Source organism: Balaenoptera physalus (assembly GCF_965194825.1).
Source record: "Balaenoptera physalus genome assembly, chromosome: 9".
Classification (NCBI taxonomy): Eukaryota; Metazoa; Chordata; class Mammalia; order Artiodactyla; family Balaenopteridae; genus Balaenoptera; species Balaenoptera physalus.
In genome coordinates this window covers 101,607,120-101,621,440 of record NC_138888.1, presented here as the reverse complement: position 1 = coordinate 101,621,440, position 14,321 = coordinate 101,607,120, and the positions used below count along the sequence as shown (strand labels likewise).

At 41.4% G+C, this 14,321-nt stretch overlaps 1 protein-coding gene across 3 annotated transcripts in view; it reads right to left on the bottom strand.

Moving 5' to 3' along the window:
- LMBRD1 (LMBR1 domain containing 1) overlaps nt 1-1,023 on the bottom strand; it is a 117,704-nt gene extending 116,681 nt beyond the window's left edge. Inside the window, exon 1 of one of the 3 annotated variants that reach the window (XM_082474213.1) lies at nt 753-1,023. In XM_082474213.1, the coding sequence (XP_082330339.1) occupies nt 753-824 (72 nt within the window). In that variant the 5' untranslated portion in view covers nt 825-1,023. The remainder of the gene's footprint in view (nt 1-752) is intronic. The other 2 variants (XM_082474211.1, XM_082474212.1) reach the window with 2 other exon arrangements.
- Nucleotides 1,024-14,321: the final 13,298 nt, after the last annotated feature.

Below are 14,321 nucleotides of genomic sequence, written 5' to 3'. Positions count from 1 at the left end.
TGTTGAAGCAACGACAGGATGGGCTGGAGACCACGAGGGAAGAGTGAGACTGGGGAAGGGTACGAAGAGAAATAAACTGAATTCCCACATAAAAGCGTTTTAATATGGGTTAGGGAAGTACAACCTAGGCCATTTGGCCCATTAAGGCCCACGTTCTGCTCACTGGGAAAGCAGGAACCAGGAGGCTGGGAAGGAGGCACCTGAAGTCAGACAGGTGGGTACACAGACCCTGACACTGGCAGTGACCGGGGCCCCAGCTCCGCCCTGCGCAGGTTTTCGGCCATCAGAGACCGGGAAAGAACGCGACACCCGGCGTCAGAACGAACACCGCACGTCACCAAGGCAGGGTCGCACAATGGGGAGAGAAGGCTGCAGACCCCCCGTCCTAAGAGAAGGGGCAAGGTGGACCACTCAGAGGGGCAGAGAACCCCCCCCACGGGGCGACGACGTGGCGCCCACGGGACTCGCGCAGGCGGGCGCTCCCGGCTCCCAGGGCCCCTCCTCTCCCCGGACCCCATACCCAGGTGCGCCCGCGCGGAGTCCGGGTCAGGACGCAGCCAGCAGCCGGGGGGACCACCCCGCGCGGGCAACGAGGGGCCGACGCGCCCCTCCCCGCGGCCCCGCCCCCGCCCAGGGCCCCCGCAGCCCCCGCAGGAGCAGGCGGGGCGAGGAGGGTCCCGGCCCCGGAGGCCAACGGCGGGGCTGCCCCCTCCCCCGTCCAGGCCCTGGGGAACTCCAAGCGTCTCCCCTACCAGGAGCAGGAGGCCGAAGATGCACCAGCCGATCACCAGCTCGGCTGACGCCGCGCCCGCCGCCGCCGCCATCTTCGCTTCCGGCCGGGACAGCCCCGGCGAAGGGGGTGAGGGGAGGGGAGAAGGGAGCGAGCGCAGGACGCGGCCCCGCGCACCCTAAAGGTTAAAGGGGCGGAGGGGCGGAGCGCCTGGTTGCCTAGGAGACCGGGCCCGCGAGCGGCCCCTGGCGACGAGCGGCCGGGGGCGGGGCGCGTCCGGGACGCCGTGACGTCACGCGCTGCCGGCGGCGGGGAGGGGCTCTGAAGGGGCGTGGTCTCCCTACCACGTCACCTCTGTGGAATACTTAATTAGGTCCTGGCTGCTGAACCGGAAAAGCTAGGAGCCCACGCGCGCTGCAGCTGTTGTTTCTGCAGAGCTCGGCCGCCTTGGGGGCTTCACTGCCGCTGTAAAGGAAGAGGCTCCCTAATGTCCTAGGCAGAAGTCCTCCCCAGGTTGCAGGCATGGCGGTCTATGAAGGGAACGTTTCCCAGCTGCCCAAATGACCTTCTGATTTGCTGGCACCGGTGCCCAGCCTGAGTAGCTGCTGGGCTGGACGCTGCCTTATCATGTGATGTTATGGCCTTTATATTTAGATCTCTACATGCCTGTAAATTTCCATGATGACTTTATACCCTAAAGGTACTTGACTTTGTGAGCATATCAGAATGAAATCTCAGCTTCTCGTGATGTGCATAAATAAGTGAGCAAGGTACCGCCATAGGCCCATAGTGAAGCCCATGGAATGGTTCCGGGATGGCTTGCCTGGGTCCATGGAGCGTGGGTACATTGTTAACCACTGAAATGAACAAACGTATTTGTAGTCACAACACAACTTTATGGATGAATCCCACATCTCTTGACAATGCATTATGTGGTTATGTTACCCCCGACCTGTTTCGGGCTAGAATCCTGCTGAAGGGAAGGGCAAAATGAGGAGGGAAGAAGAAAATCAAGAAGAGAGTGTTACTGTGAATTGTACCATCCAAGGTGGTTTCCTGCTCCCTGAACTTGCGAGTGTTTGAATGTGACTTTTTCTCCTGTGGGCCATTCACCTCTGGGGAGGCCTCTCTCCTATAGTTTCCTCAAAGTGAATAGAGACATCTCTCCTCCAGCTAGCCACTTAGAATTCCCTCACCTGCTGCAGGGCATACTGTGGTCACTTAAACTTCTGCCTCTTCCTGCTAAGGTCTCCTAATCCTCTCCTGAAGGCCTGCTGGCTTGGAGGAGAGATTTAAGACAACGGCAGGCCAGTTTTCCCCCTTCTCCAACACCACCCAAATCCCCTGTACACCACATGATCCGTATGGCTTGCGCCAATAACCTTTGAGGGCGCAGGCCATTCCCAATGTAGCTACCTTGTCCTAGTTCTAATATTAATGCTATCAGCCCTTCTTGGATATCCCAGAGGGAGTCAGCCGAACTCCAGAGTCGGCTGAAGTTCTCCCATGCCTGAGTTGGGTACCAGCCCTCTCTCAGATGCAAGGACCATATGTCAGATTTCCCAAGTAGCTCCCTCGAGGCCTCCCTTACTAGGCTAGGGATTAGATGGCAACATGTCACCTCTGCCTTCCACACACACTTCTTGGTGTTAGAGGTGGGAATTCATAGACCAGCACCAATTCTCAGAGAAGAAATCTCTTCAATTTCTCTTCTCCCCCTCCAGTCCATTTACTACTATTTTATTTGGCTGAAGGGCCAAGAATTTAAACTCCTCTTACATCCCTTTTTAACTCTGTATGTGAAGGAGAATTTATGGTTAGGAGGGGAGTTAAAGAATTAAAGATCATAATCTCCCTACCACTTTAAATTTTATGTGAAGTTGGTGATTTTTTTTCAAGACTAGAATGAACCATTTTTAATAGCTGATGTACTAGGTTGGCCAAAAGATTTGTTCAGTTTTTTCCAGAAGATGGCTCTAGTAGCACTTAGTTGTCTTTAACTTCATTCGAAACAATTTTATTAGATTGTATGTGACAGCTGTCACATCAGCGTGCATTTAAAAAAAAGACATCAAAATTGGTGAATTTTTGTGTAGCCATTTTAATATTGAATATGGAAGAAAAAAGCAACATTTTTGGCATATTAGGCTTTATTATTTCAAGAAAGGTAAAAACGCAACTGAAACGCAAAAAACAATTTTTGCACTGTACGGAGAAGGTGCTGTGACTGATCGAACATGTCAAATGTGGTTTGAGAAGTTTCGTGCTGGAGATTTCTCACTGGACGATGCTCCAAGGTCGGGTAGACCAGTTGAAGTTGACAGCGATCAAATCGAGACATTAATTGAGAACAATCAACATTATACCACGCGGGAGACAGCCGACATACTCAAAACACACAAATCAATTGTTGAAAACCATTTGCACCAGCGTGGTTATGTTAATCACTTTGACGTTTGGGTTCCATATAAGTTAAGCGAAAAAAACCTTCTTGGCCATATTTCCGCATGCGATTCTCTACTGAAACGTAATGAAAAGTTTCCGTTTTTAAAACAAATTGTGATGAGAGATGAAAAGTGGATATTGTACAATAGTGGGGAACGGAAGAGATCATGGGGCAAGTGAAATGAACCACCACAAACCACACCAAAGGCCGGCCTTCATCCAAAGAAGGTGATGTTGTGTATAGGGTGGGATTGGAAGGGAGTCCTCTATTATGAGCTCCTCCTGGAAAACCAAACGATTCATTCCAACAAGTACTGCTCCCAATTAGACCAACTGAAAGCAGCACTCGACGAAAAGCGTCCAGATTTAGTCAACAGAAAACGTATAATCTTCCATCAGGAAAGCACAAGACCACATGTTTCTTTGATGACCAGGCAAAAACTGTTATAGCTTGGCTGGGAAGTTCTGATTCATCCACCATATTCACCAGACATTGCACCTTCAGATTTCCATTTATCTCAGTCTTTACAAAATTCTCTTAATGGAAAAAATTTCAATTCCCTGAAAGACTGTAAAAGGCACCTGGAACAGTTCTTTGCTCAAAAAGATAAAAAGTTTTCGGAAGATGGAATTATGAAGTTGCATGAAAAATGGCAGAAGGTAGTGGAACAAAAGGGTGACTATAATGTTCAATAAAGTTCTTGGTGAAAATAAAAAACGTGTCTTTTATTTTTACTTAAAAACTGAAGGCACTTTTTGGCCAACCCAATACCTTCCATTGAATTAAGCTTATTTAATAAACTGGGTTCACTCTTTTGCTGACTCTGAACACCTAAGTATTGGGGTAGCATTGGGCAGTAGCTTGACTTTCAAGTTGGTAAAGGCTTGTAAACCTGTGTTGCTGATGAGAGAGTGACTAGTTACAAGGATAGTAGTGGTTTGAATCAGGAAGATTGCGAGAAAGGGAAAAGAGAAAGTGACACACCTGAACAGGTAGAAAAGGGCACGTCAGCCCATCTCTCCATTCTTCCACCCGGTCGGGATGTACTATTCCTTCACCGTATGACCAGACCAGCGAGGACTGAACTCACTCTCCTAAATGATGTTCTTAAACCTAGGAAGCCTTCCATTACAGACCAGAGTTCTTTAAAAATAATAACCATCTTCATTGGTTGTTGATGATTACAAAAGGAATACATGATCATTAATAAAATTTCCAAACATGAATAATTTAGAAAGTGAAAAGCTCCTCATAAAGGAACACAATCTTCCTCACCCCAAGATACTTGCCTTTAAGAGTTTCAAGGCTTTTTGTGTGCACATTGTAATATACTCCATGAGGATGTAAAAACCCAATAGACAGTCCTTTCCTGCTCCCCTGATGCTATAGATTGAATATTTGAATATGTGCTCCCCTGCCCCACATCCATATATTAAATTCTAAGACTCAAGGTGATGCTATTTGGAGGTAGGGCCTGTAGGAGGTGCTTATGTCAGGAGGGTGAAGCCCTCAGGAATGGTCAGTGCCCAACGCCAGAGAGGTCTTTAGCCCCTTCTGCTATGTGAAGTTAAACGAGAACATAGCCCCAGCCAAACACTGAATCTGTCACCACTCTGATCTTTCCAGCCTCCAGCACTGTAGGAAAAAATGTCTGCTGTCTCTAAGCCACCCAGTTTATGGTATTTTTGTTAAAGCAGCCCAAATGGACTAAGACACTTGGAATGACTGTAGAAGCCCTTGCCGTACCCCACACCCAACCAGTCATGGGAAGGTACCAGGATTTCTGTGGATGCTGTTCCATTTTAAGGTCAAAGAAATGGCCATGTGTAGCTCCTCACTCCCAAGGGGTTTAGTAAGAGGAGATGTCGCAGGAAAACATAGGCCTATCAAAACCTAGAGCCCCTTGACCATATGAAGAGGGCTAGAGGCCCTTGGAGGAAGGCAATGTGTGCAAGGGAGCAATTCTCCTCCCCCTCGTTCCTCTGTCTCTCAGATTTTGAATAGTCTTTTCCTAAAGCCAGTGGGACGAGGTTACACAAGAGAATCACCCATCAGGTTGAAGGGTGTGACCTGAATTTTGGGAGAGGCCCAGCATCACTGCAGGTGCGGAGGGTGGCTGGCTCAGAGGTGCCTGGTGCTGAGCTGGCATAAAGAGCTTGCTGAGGGGCATCTTGGTGCAGAAAGGGTGTGGGTGAGCTCCTTCCCATCCACCCGCCCCCCACCAGACTAGCTCATTCAACTCACCCTGAAGGCTTTGGTGGACGCCCCTGAGAACTACCCTTTCCCACGTGCTTATTTGTGTGGAAGGCTAAGGAGGGCTGCAACGACCTCCCCTGGTGGAGGCCTTCCAGAGAATTCTCTTGGCAAGACAGGAACCCGTGGACAGCAGGAAGTTGGTGGAGTGGCCCAAGTGAGAAACCAGACCAGGCCGTGACAGCCTATAGAAAGTTTATCTTGACACCAAAACCAGACAAAGACAGAAGGAAAGAAGAAAACTACAGTGAACATAGACGCCAAAACTCTCAACAAAAGAGCTCATGAGCACAAACCATCACTCCTCTCAGCCCAATCCCAACGGCACTCAAGAGGCTCCCCTCCTCCAGCTGGGGGGTGGGGGGCGGGTGTGGGAAACAGGAGGCATAAGAATGGTTTCTCATTCATTCCCTTTACAAGGTCCTTTTGGAAAACGAAAGATAGGATTACGATCAAGTGACAAGTGCCGTGATCAACAAGGTCCTACTGTATAGCACAGGGAACTATAGTCAATATCCTGTAATAAACCATAGCAGAAAAGAATCTGAAAAAGGATATATATATATGGATATATATGGATATATGGATATATGTATTACTGAATCACTTTACTGTACACCAGAAACTAACACAACATTGTAAATTAACTATACCTCAATTTAAAAAATAAATGTAATGGTAAAAACAAAACAAAACAAAAAAACATGTACTGTGAGGTAGAATTTATAAAAATAATCTTACATAGGAATCGGTAGAAAGAAGAAAAGAAAATTGAAAGTTTTCATTAAAAGGAAAGAAGAACAGGCTAGAAGGAAAATTTATGCCAATGGGACAGAAAGAAAAAAAGTAGGATATAGAGGCTTAACTTGGCCTAGAACTGGAGAGTAGAAGGGTGAATGTGTCAGAAACACATGAGGGTCAGGGGCCGTGGAGGGGTCAGCAATCTAAAAGAGCCCCATCGCAATGACTGCAGACCTTAGGCCCAGCAAACAGAGTCAACCTACCCACATAATGGTAACTGTACAGGTTGCTATGGTTTTGCACCCTGAAATTACATTTAGACCACAGCGAAATCCAGTTCTGTATCCAGATTAACTGTGTGTATTACACCACTGGATTTTAACATGTTGTGTTTCAAAAATAGCTGCTTTTTACACATCCCTGAAAAAATTTTTATCACCTTGCTGGAAATTTAAAATATCAGACTGTCCTTCCAAATAAGGCTCTTGAAAACCCGCAAAATTTGTCTTCTTGTCATATTTTCTGTCCCTCTCGCTAACAGATAATCCTTTTTCTGACTGACAAATACTTTTCTAGCTATTTTAATACCTACAGTCAGGATACAGTTAAGCGTTTCTGGCCTCAGATCCCAGTGACTTTGCACATGTCTGTCCTGCTGCATTGCGTGCTGATTTGGAATTTATCTCTCTGCTGTGTTCCGTGTTGTGCCTACACGTAATCTTCCGTCCAAAGGATTTAACAATGATCCAGGGGGACCGTTTCCGTGGACCTGAGGAAGTTTGATCAAGCCTTTTCCTCCCAATGCTAGTAATCCCCTTCTACTCTCATCCAGCTGAATTGGTCATCACGACCCTGAGAAGTTCTTTTCTTTGTGGAAGTGCTTACAATATGTTTATAAGGTAATTGGCACCTATGGTTGAGAGCCCGTTTGGTTCTGCTAGAACATTTGCTCATTTGTATGTAAACCAGGGGGGGCCAGAGGTTTTTGCACAAGAGCCAATCCACGAAAAATTAAATGTCTATGCTCTCCGTTTCTTCATTTAAAATCAAAAGAGCTTTTTTTTTGAGTCCCAAAGTATATGTTATACTCAAAAACGTGGTTCACCTATTTCACTGTGTAGAAAACTGCCAAACACGAAAATGACACTGAAATGTTAATATCTGAGTGTTTTTGATTTGTGGACACAGAGGCAATTTTCCAATTTCTCATCCTAAAATTAGACTGCACACAGTATCATAATGTGAATTGTGAAATTCGCATTTCCATATTTCTGCAATTATAAACTCTTAATGGATACCGTTTGTGTACTTCTCCTAATGGAACAAACATTCTCACGTGAACTGGTGACCCAAGTTAGTTTTCTTCTTAAGATTTTTCTTCTGGCGATGCAAGAAATGATTTATTCATAGTCTAGACATGTTAAAATATCATGTAATATCAATACCTTCAAGTGTTTTTCATTGTGTCAATTCCCAATCCTGGTGTTTATGTACGTTAAGGTATAAAAAATAAATTTAGTTATACAACTTAAACATAAAGTCATGTCAAAGTCAGTTTATGAGTGGAAATTACAATAAAAACTGATTTTAAATTTATGACATTTAAAAATGATCCATAGCACTGTCAATAATTTTAACAAAGGAAGCATGTATTTTTTCATTTGTAGCATACGTTTCTCCTCTTTCTAATAATAGGGTTCCTCTCCCGACTCCAGCATCTATTCTTTTTCATCGTGGGATTCCATTTGCCTCATTTCTGGGCTTCTCAGATTATATTTGAAATCAAAGTGCTGTGTGCTTTTCGCCAAGGAGAGATTTAATTTTACTAAGTAACCTTAACGTTGGATTTAACAGTACATTTTAGAGATTGTTAAACAGAAACCAATCTAAAAAAATTAATATTCTGTAGTTCAATCCTGTGAATAAAGCCATTTTTTTCTGAATGAAAAGCACCTCCTGCTTCATGACAGCATGGTCTCTTCACTGACGCCTAACTATTTTCATTGAAAAATCGATGACGTACAATATTATGTTAGTTCAGGTGTGCTACATAATGATTTGGCATTTACATACATTATGAAATGATCACCACCATAAGTCTAGTATCCATCTGTCCCCATACAAAGTTATTACAATATAATTGACCATATTCTTTTTGCTGTGTATTACATCCCCGTGGCTTATTTATTTCAATCCCCTTAACCTATTTCACGCAATGCCCACACCCCTCCCCTCTGGCAACTACCCATTTGTTCTCTGTATTTATGAGTCTATTTTCATTTTGTTTTGTTTGTTTTTTTGTTTGTTTGTTTTTTAAATTCCATATATAAGTGAGATATTTGTCTTTCTCTGGCGGACTTATTTCACTTAGAATAATACCTTCTAGGTTCATCCATGTTGTTGCTAATGACAAGATTTCATCCTTTTTATAGTTCCATTGCCTATATACACCACATCTTCTTTATCCATTCATCTGATGATGGACACATGATGTTTACATATCTTGGCTATTGTAAACAATGCTGCTATGAACATTGGGGTGCATATATCCTCTCAGATTGGTGTTTTTCTTTACTTCAGGTAAATACCCAGAAGTGGAACTGCTGGATCATATGGCAGTTTTATTTTTCATATTTTGAGGAACAGCCATACTGTTCTCCATAGTGGCTGCACCAAGTTACAATCTTCCCAACGGTGCATGTGTGTTCCCTTTTCTCCACATAATTGCCAACACCTATTTTTCTTACTTTTTTTGACAATAGTCATTCTGACAGGTGTGAGGTAGTATATCATTGTGGTTTTGATTTGCATTTCCCTGATGATTAGGGATGTTGAGCATCTTTTCATGTGTCTGTTGACCATCTGTATGTCTTCTTTAGAAAAATGTCTATTCCGGTCCTCTGACCTTTTTTTTAAGTGGGTTGTTTGCTTTTTTGATGTTGAGTTGTGTGAGCTCTTTGTATGTTTTGGGTATTAACCCCTTATTGGATATATCATTTGCAAATATCTTCTCCCATTCATTAGGCTGCCTTTTCATTTTGTTGATAGTTTCATTCACTGTGCAAAAGCTTTTTAGTTTGATGTAGTCCCATTTGTTTATTTTTACTTTTGTTGCCCTTGCCTGAGAAGACATGACCAAAAAATATTGCTAAGACCCATGTCAAAGAGTGTACTGCCTGTTTTCTTTTAGGAGTTTTATGGTTTCAGGTCTTGCATTTAAGTTTTTAATCCATTTTGAGTCTATTTTTGTATATGGTGTGAGAAAGTAGTCCACTTTGATTCTTTTGCATATAACTGTCCAGTTTTCCCAGCACTATTTATTGAAGAGCCTATCTTTTTCCACATTGTACATTCTTGCCTCCTTTGTCATAGATTAATTGACCATGATAGGGTGGGTTTACCTCTGGGTTCTCTATTTTGTTCCATTGATATATGTGTCTGTTTTTGTGCCAATACCATACTATTTTGTTTACTGTAGATTCGTAGTATAGTTTGAAATCAGTGGCCATGATACCTTCAGCTTCCTTCTTCTCTCTCAAGAGTGTTTTGGCTATTCAGGGCTTTTGTGTTTCCATACAAATTTTAGAATAATTTGTTCTAGTTCTGTGAAAAAATGTCATAGGTATTTTTTTTTAATTATTATTAATTAATTAATTTATTTATTTTTGGCTACGTTGGATCTTCGTTGCTGCACACGGGCTTTCTCTAGTTGCAGCGAGCAGGGGCTACTCTTTGTTGCGGCGCGCGGGCTTCTCATTGCAGTGGCTAATCTTGTTGCAGAGCACAGGCTCTAGGTGCACAGGCTCGGTAGTTGTGGTGCACGGGCTTAGCTGCTCTGCGGCATATGGGATCTTCCCGGACCATGGCTCGAACCCGTGTCCCCTGCATTGGCAGGCAGATTCTTAACCACTGCGCTACCAGGGAAGTCCTGCCATAGGTATTTTGATAGGAATTGTGTTGAATGTACATTGCCTTGGGTAGTAAGAGAAATTTAACAATATTAATTCTTCCAATCCATGAGCACAGTATATCTTTCCATGTATTTGGGTCATCTTCAATTTCTTTTTTTTTAATATTTTAATTTAATTTTATTTATTTTTTATACAGCAGGTTCTTATTAGTCATCAATTTTATACACATCAGTGTATACATGTCAATCCCAATCTCCCAATTCATCACACCACCACCACCACCCCCTGTGGCTTTCCCCCCTTGGTGTCCATATGTTTGTTCTCTACATCTGTGTCTCAATTTCTGCCCTGCAAACCAGTTCATCTGTACCATTTTTCTAGGTTCCACATATATGCTTTAATATATGATATTTGTTTTTCTCTTTCTGACTTACCTCACTCTGTACGACAGTCTCTAGATCCATCCACATCTCAACAAATGACCCAATTTCGTTCCTATATGGCTGAGTAATATTCCATTGTATATATGTACCACATCTTCTTTATCCGTTCATCTGTTGATGGGCATTTAGGTTGCTTGCATGACCTGGCTATTGTAAATAGTGCTGCAATGAACATTGGAGTGCATGTGTCATTTTGAATTATGGTTTTCTCTGGGTATATGCCCAGTAGTGGGATTTCTGGGTCATATGGTAATTCTATTTTTAGTTTTTTAAGGAACCTCCATACTGTTCTCCATAGTGGCTGTATCAATTTACATTCCCACCAACAATGCAAGAGGGTTCCCTTTTCTCCACACCCTCTCCAGCATTTGTTGTTTGTAGATTTTCTGATGATGGCCATTCTAACTGGTGTGAGGTGATACCTCATTGTAGTTTTGATTTGCATTTCTCTAATAATTAGTGATGTTGAGCAGCTTTTCATGTGCTTCTTGGCTATCTGTATGTCTTCTGTGGAGAAATGTCTATTTAGGTCTTCTGTCCATTTTTGGATTGGGTTCTTTTTTTTAATATTAATAAAAAATATTAATATTTAAAAAATTTTTAATATTGAGCTGCATGAGCTGTTTATATATTTTGGAGATTAATCCTTTGTCTGTTGATTTGTTTGCAAATATTTTCTCCCATTCTGAGGGTTACCTTTTCATCTTGTTTATGGTTTCCTTGGCTGTGCCAAAGCTTTGAAGTTTCATGAGGTCCCATTTGTTTATTTTTGTTTTTATTTCCATTACTCTAGGAGGTGAATCAAAAAAGATCTTGCTGTGATTTATCTCAAAGAGTGTTCTTCCTATGTTTTCCTCTAAGAGTTTTATAGTGTCCAGTCTTACATTTAGGTCTCTAATCCATTTTGAGTTTATTTTTGTGTATGGTGTTAGGAAGTGTTCTAATTTCATTCTTTTACATGTAGCTGTCCAGTTTTCCCAGCACCACTTATTGAAGAGATTGCCTTTTCTCCATTGTATATCCTTGCCTCCTTTGTCATAGATTAGTTGACCATAGGTGTGTGGGTTTATCTCTGGGCTTTCTATCCTGTTCCATTGATCTATATTTCTGTTTTTGTGCCAGTACCACATTGTCCTGATTACTGTAGCTTTGTAGTATAGTCTGAAGCCAGGGCGTCTGATTCCTCCAGCTCCGTTTTTTTCCCTCAAGACTGCTTTGGCTATTCGGGGTCTTTTGTGTCTCCATACAAATTTTAAGATTTTTTGTTCTAGTTCCATAAAAACTGCCATTGGTAATTTGATAAGGATTGCATTGAATCTGTAGATTGCTTTGGGTCGTTTAGGCATTTTCACAATATTGATTCTTCCAATCCAAGAACATGGTATATCTCTCCATCTGTTGGTATCATGTTTAATTTCTTTCATCAGTGTCTTATAGTTTTCAGAGTACAAGTCTTTTGCCCCCTTGGTTGGATTTATTCCTAGGTATTTTTAGTCTTTTTGATGAAATTGTAAATGGGTTTGCTTTCTTAATTTCTCTTTCAGATAGTTTTTTTTTTTTTAGTGTATAGAAACGTCACAGATTTCTGTATACTAATTTTGTATCCTGCAACTTAACTGAATTCATTTATTAGTTCTAATAGTTTTGGTGGCATCTTTAGGATTTTATATGTATATTATCATGTCATTTGCAAACAGTGACAGTACTACGTCTTCCTTTCCAGTGTGGACTCCTTTTATTTCTTTTTCTTCTCTGATTGCTGTGGCTGGGACTTCCAAAACTATGTTGAATAAAAGTGGCAGGAATGGGCATCCTTGTCTTGTTCCTGATCTTAGAGGAAATGCTTTCAGCTTTTCACCATTGAATATGATGTGACTATGGGCTTGTCAAATATAGCCTTTATTGTGTTGAGGTATGTTCTCTCTACACCCACTTTTCTGAGAGTTTTTATTATAAATGAATATTGAATTTTGTCAAATGCTTTTTCTGCATCTATTGAGATGATCATATGATTTTCATTCTTCAGTACGTTAACATGTGTATTATATTGATTTGCAGATACTGAACCATCCATACATCGCTGGGATAAATGCCACTTGATCATGGAGTATGATTCTTTTAATGTACTGTTGAATTTGGTTTGCTAATATTTTGCAGAGGATTTTTGCATCTATGTTCATCAGTGATATTGACCTGTAATTTTTTTGTTGTTGTTCCTTTCTTGTTTTGCATTCTTCCCTTTTTTATTTGGTGACTATATTTAGTGGTAAATTTGTATTCATTTCTCTTTTTGTGTGTGTATCTTTTATAGGTTTTTGGTTTGAAATTATCATGATGTTCTTATATAACAACCTATGAACAGTTGACCCTTGAACAACATGGGTTTGAACTACACAGGTCCACTTACACATGGATTTTTCTCAATAAACATACAGTCGACCATCTGTATCTGCTGGTGTAGAACCTGCAGATACAGAGGATCAACTGTAAGGGACTTGAGTATCTGTGGATCTCGGTAATGCAGTGGGTCCTGGAACCAATACCCGCGTGTTCCCTAGGGACAGCTATATGCATGTGATAATTTTAAGTTGATGACCTCTTAAGTTTGAATGCATTCTAACAATTCTACATTTTACTCCCTCTCCAATGTTTAATGTTGTTGATATCATATCTTACATCTTTTTGTTTTGTGTATCCCTTAACTACTTACTGTGGTTGTAGATGATTTTACTACTTTTGTCTTTTAACCTTTCTATTAGCTTTATACATATTTGATCTACCTTAACTTTATGTTTGCCTTTGCCAGCGAGATTTTTTTCTCTCATAATTTTCATGTTTCTAATTGTGGTCTTTTCTTTTCTGCTTAGAGAAGTCCCTTTAACATTTTGCGTAAAACTGGTTTAGTGGTGCTGAATTCTTCTAGCTTTTGCTTTTCTGTAAAACTCTTTCTTTCCTTCACATATGAATGATAACCTTGATGAGTATAATATTCTTAGTTGTAGCTGTTTTCCTTTTATTCCTTTGAATATATCATGCCATCCCTTCTGTACTGAAAATTTTCTGCTGAGAAGTCATCTGATAGTCTTTATTTATTTATTTATTTATTTATTTATTTATTTATTTATTTTGCACTGGATCTTAGTTGCGGCATGCATGCTCCTTAGTTGTGGCTCACAGGCTCCTTAGTTGTGGCATGCATGTGGAATCTAGTTCCCTGACCAGGGATCGAACCCACATCCCCTGCATTTTGAGGTGGATTCTTAACCACTGCGCCACCAGGGAAGTCCTGTCATATTATAGTCTTGTGGGAGTTCCTTTATATGTAACTAGTTGCTTTTCTCTTCCTACTTTTAAGAGTTTCTCTTTAATTTTTGCCATTAGTTATAATGTGTTTTGTTGTGTACCTCTTTGAGTTCATCTTTTTTGAGACTCTCTGTGATTCGTGAATTTTTTTTTTCCTTTTCCAGGTTAGGGAAGTTTTCAGCTATTATTTCTTCAAATAAATTCTCTGACCCATTCTCTCTCTCTCCTCTTTCTGGGATGCCTATATGGGAATGTTAGTATTGTTGATGTTGTCCCAGTGATTTCTTAAATTATTTTCAGTTCTTTTTGTTCTATTTTCTTTTTTTCTGTTCAGCTTGGGTACTTTCTGCTACTCTGTCTTCTGGTTCACTGATCTGTTACTCTGCTATTATCTAATCTACTCTCAATTCCTCCTCATGTAGCTTTTATTTTAGTCATTGTATTTTTCAGCTCTGTTTGACTCTTCTTTATATTTTCTAACTCTTTGTTGAAAT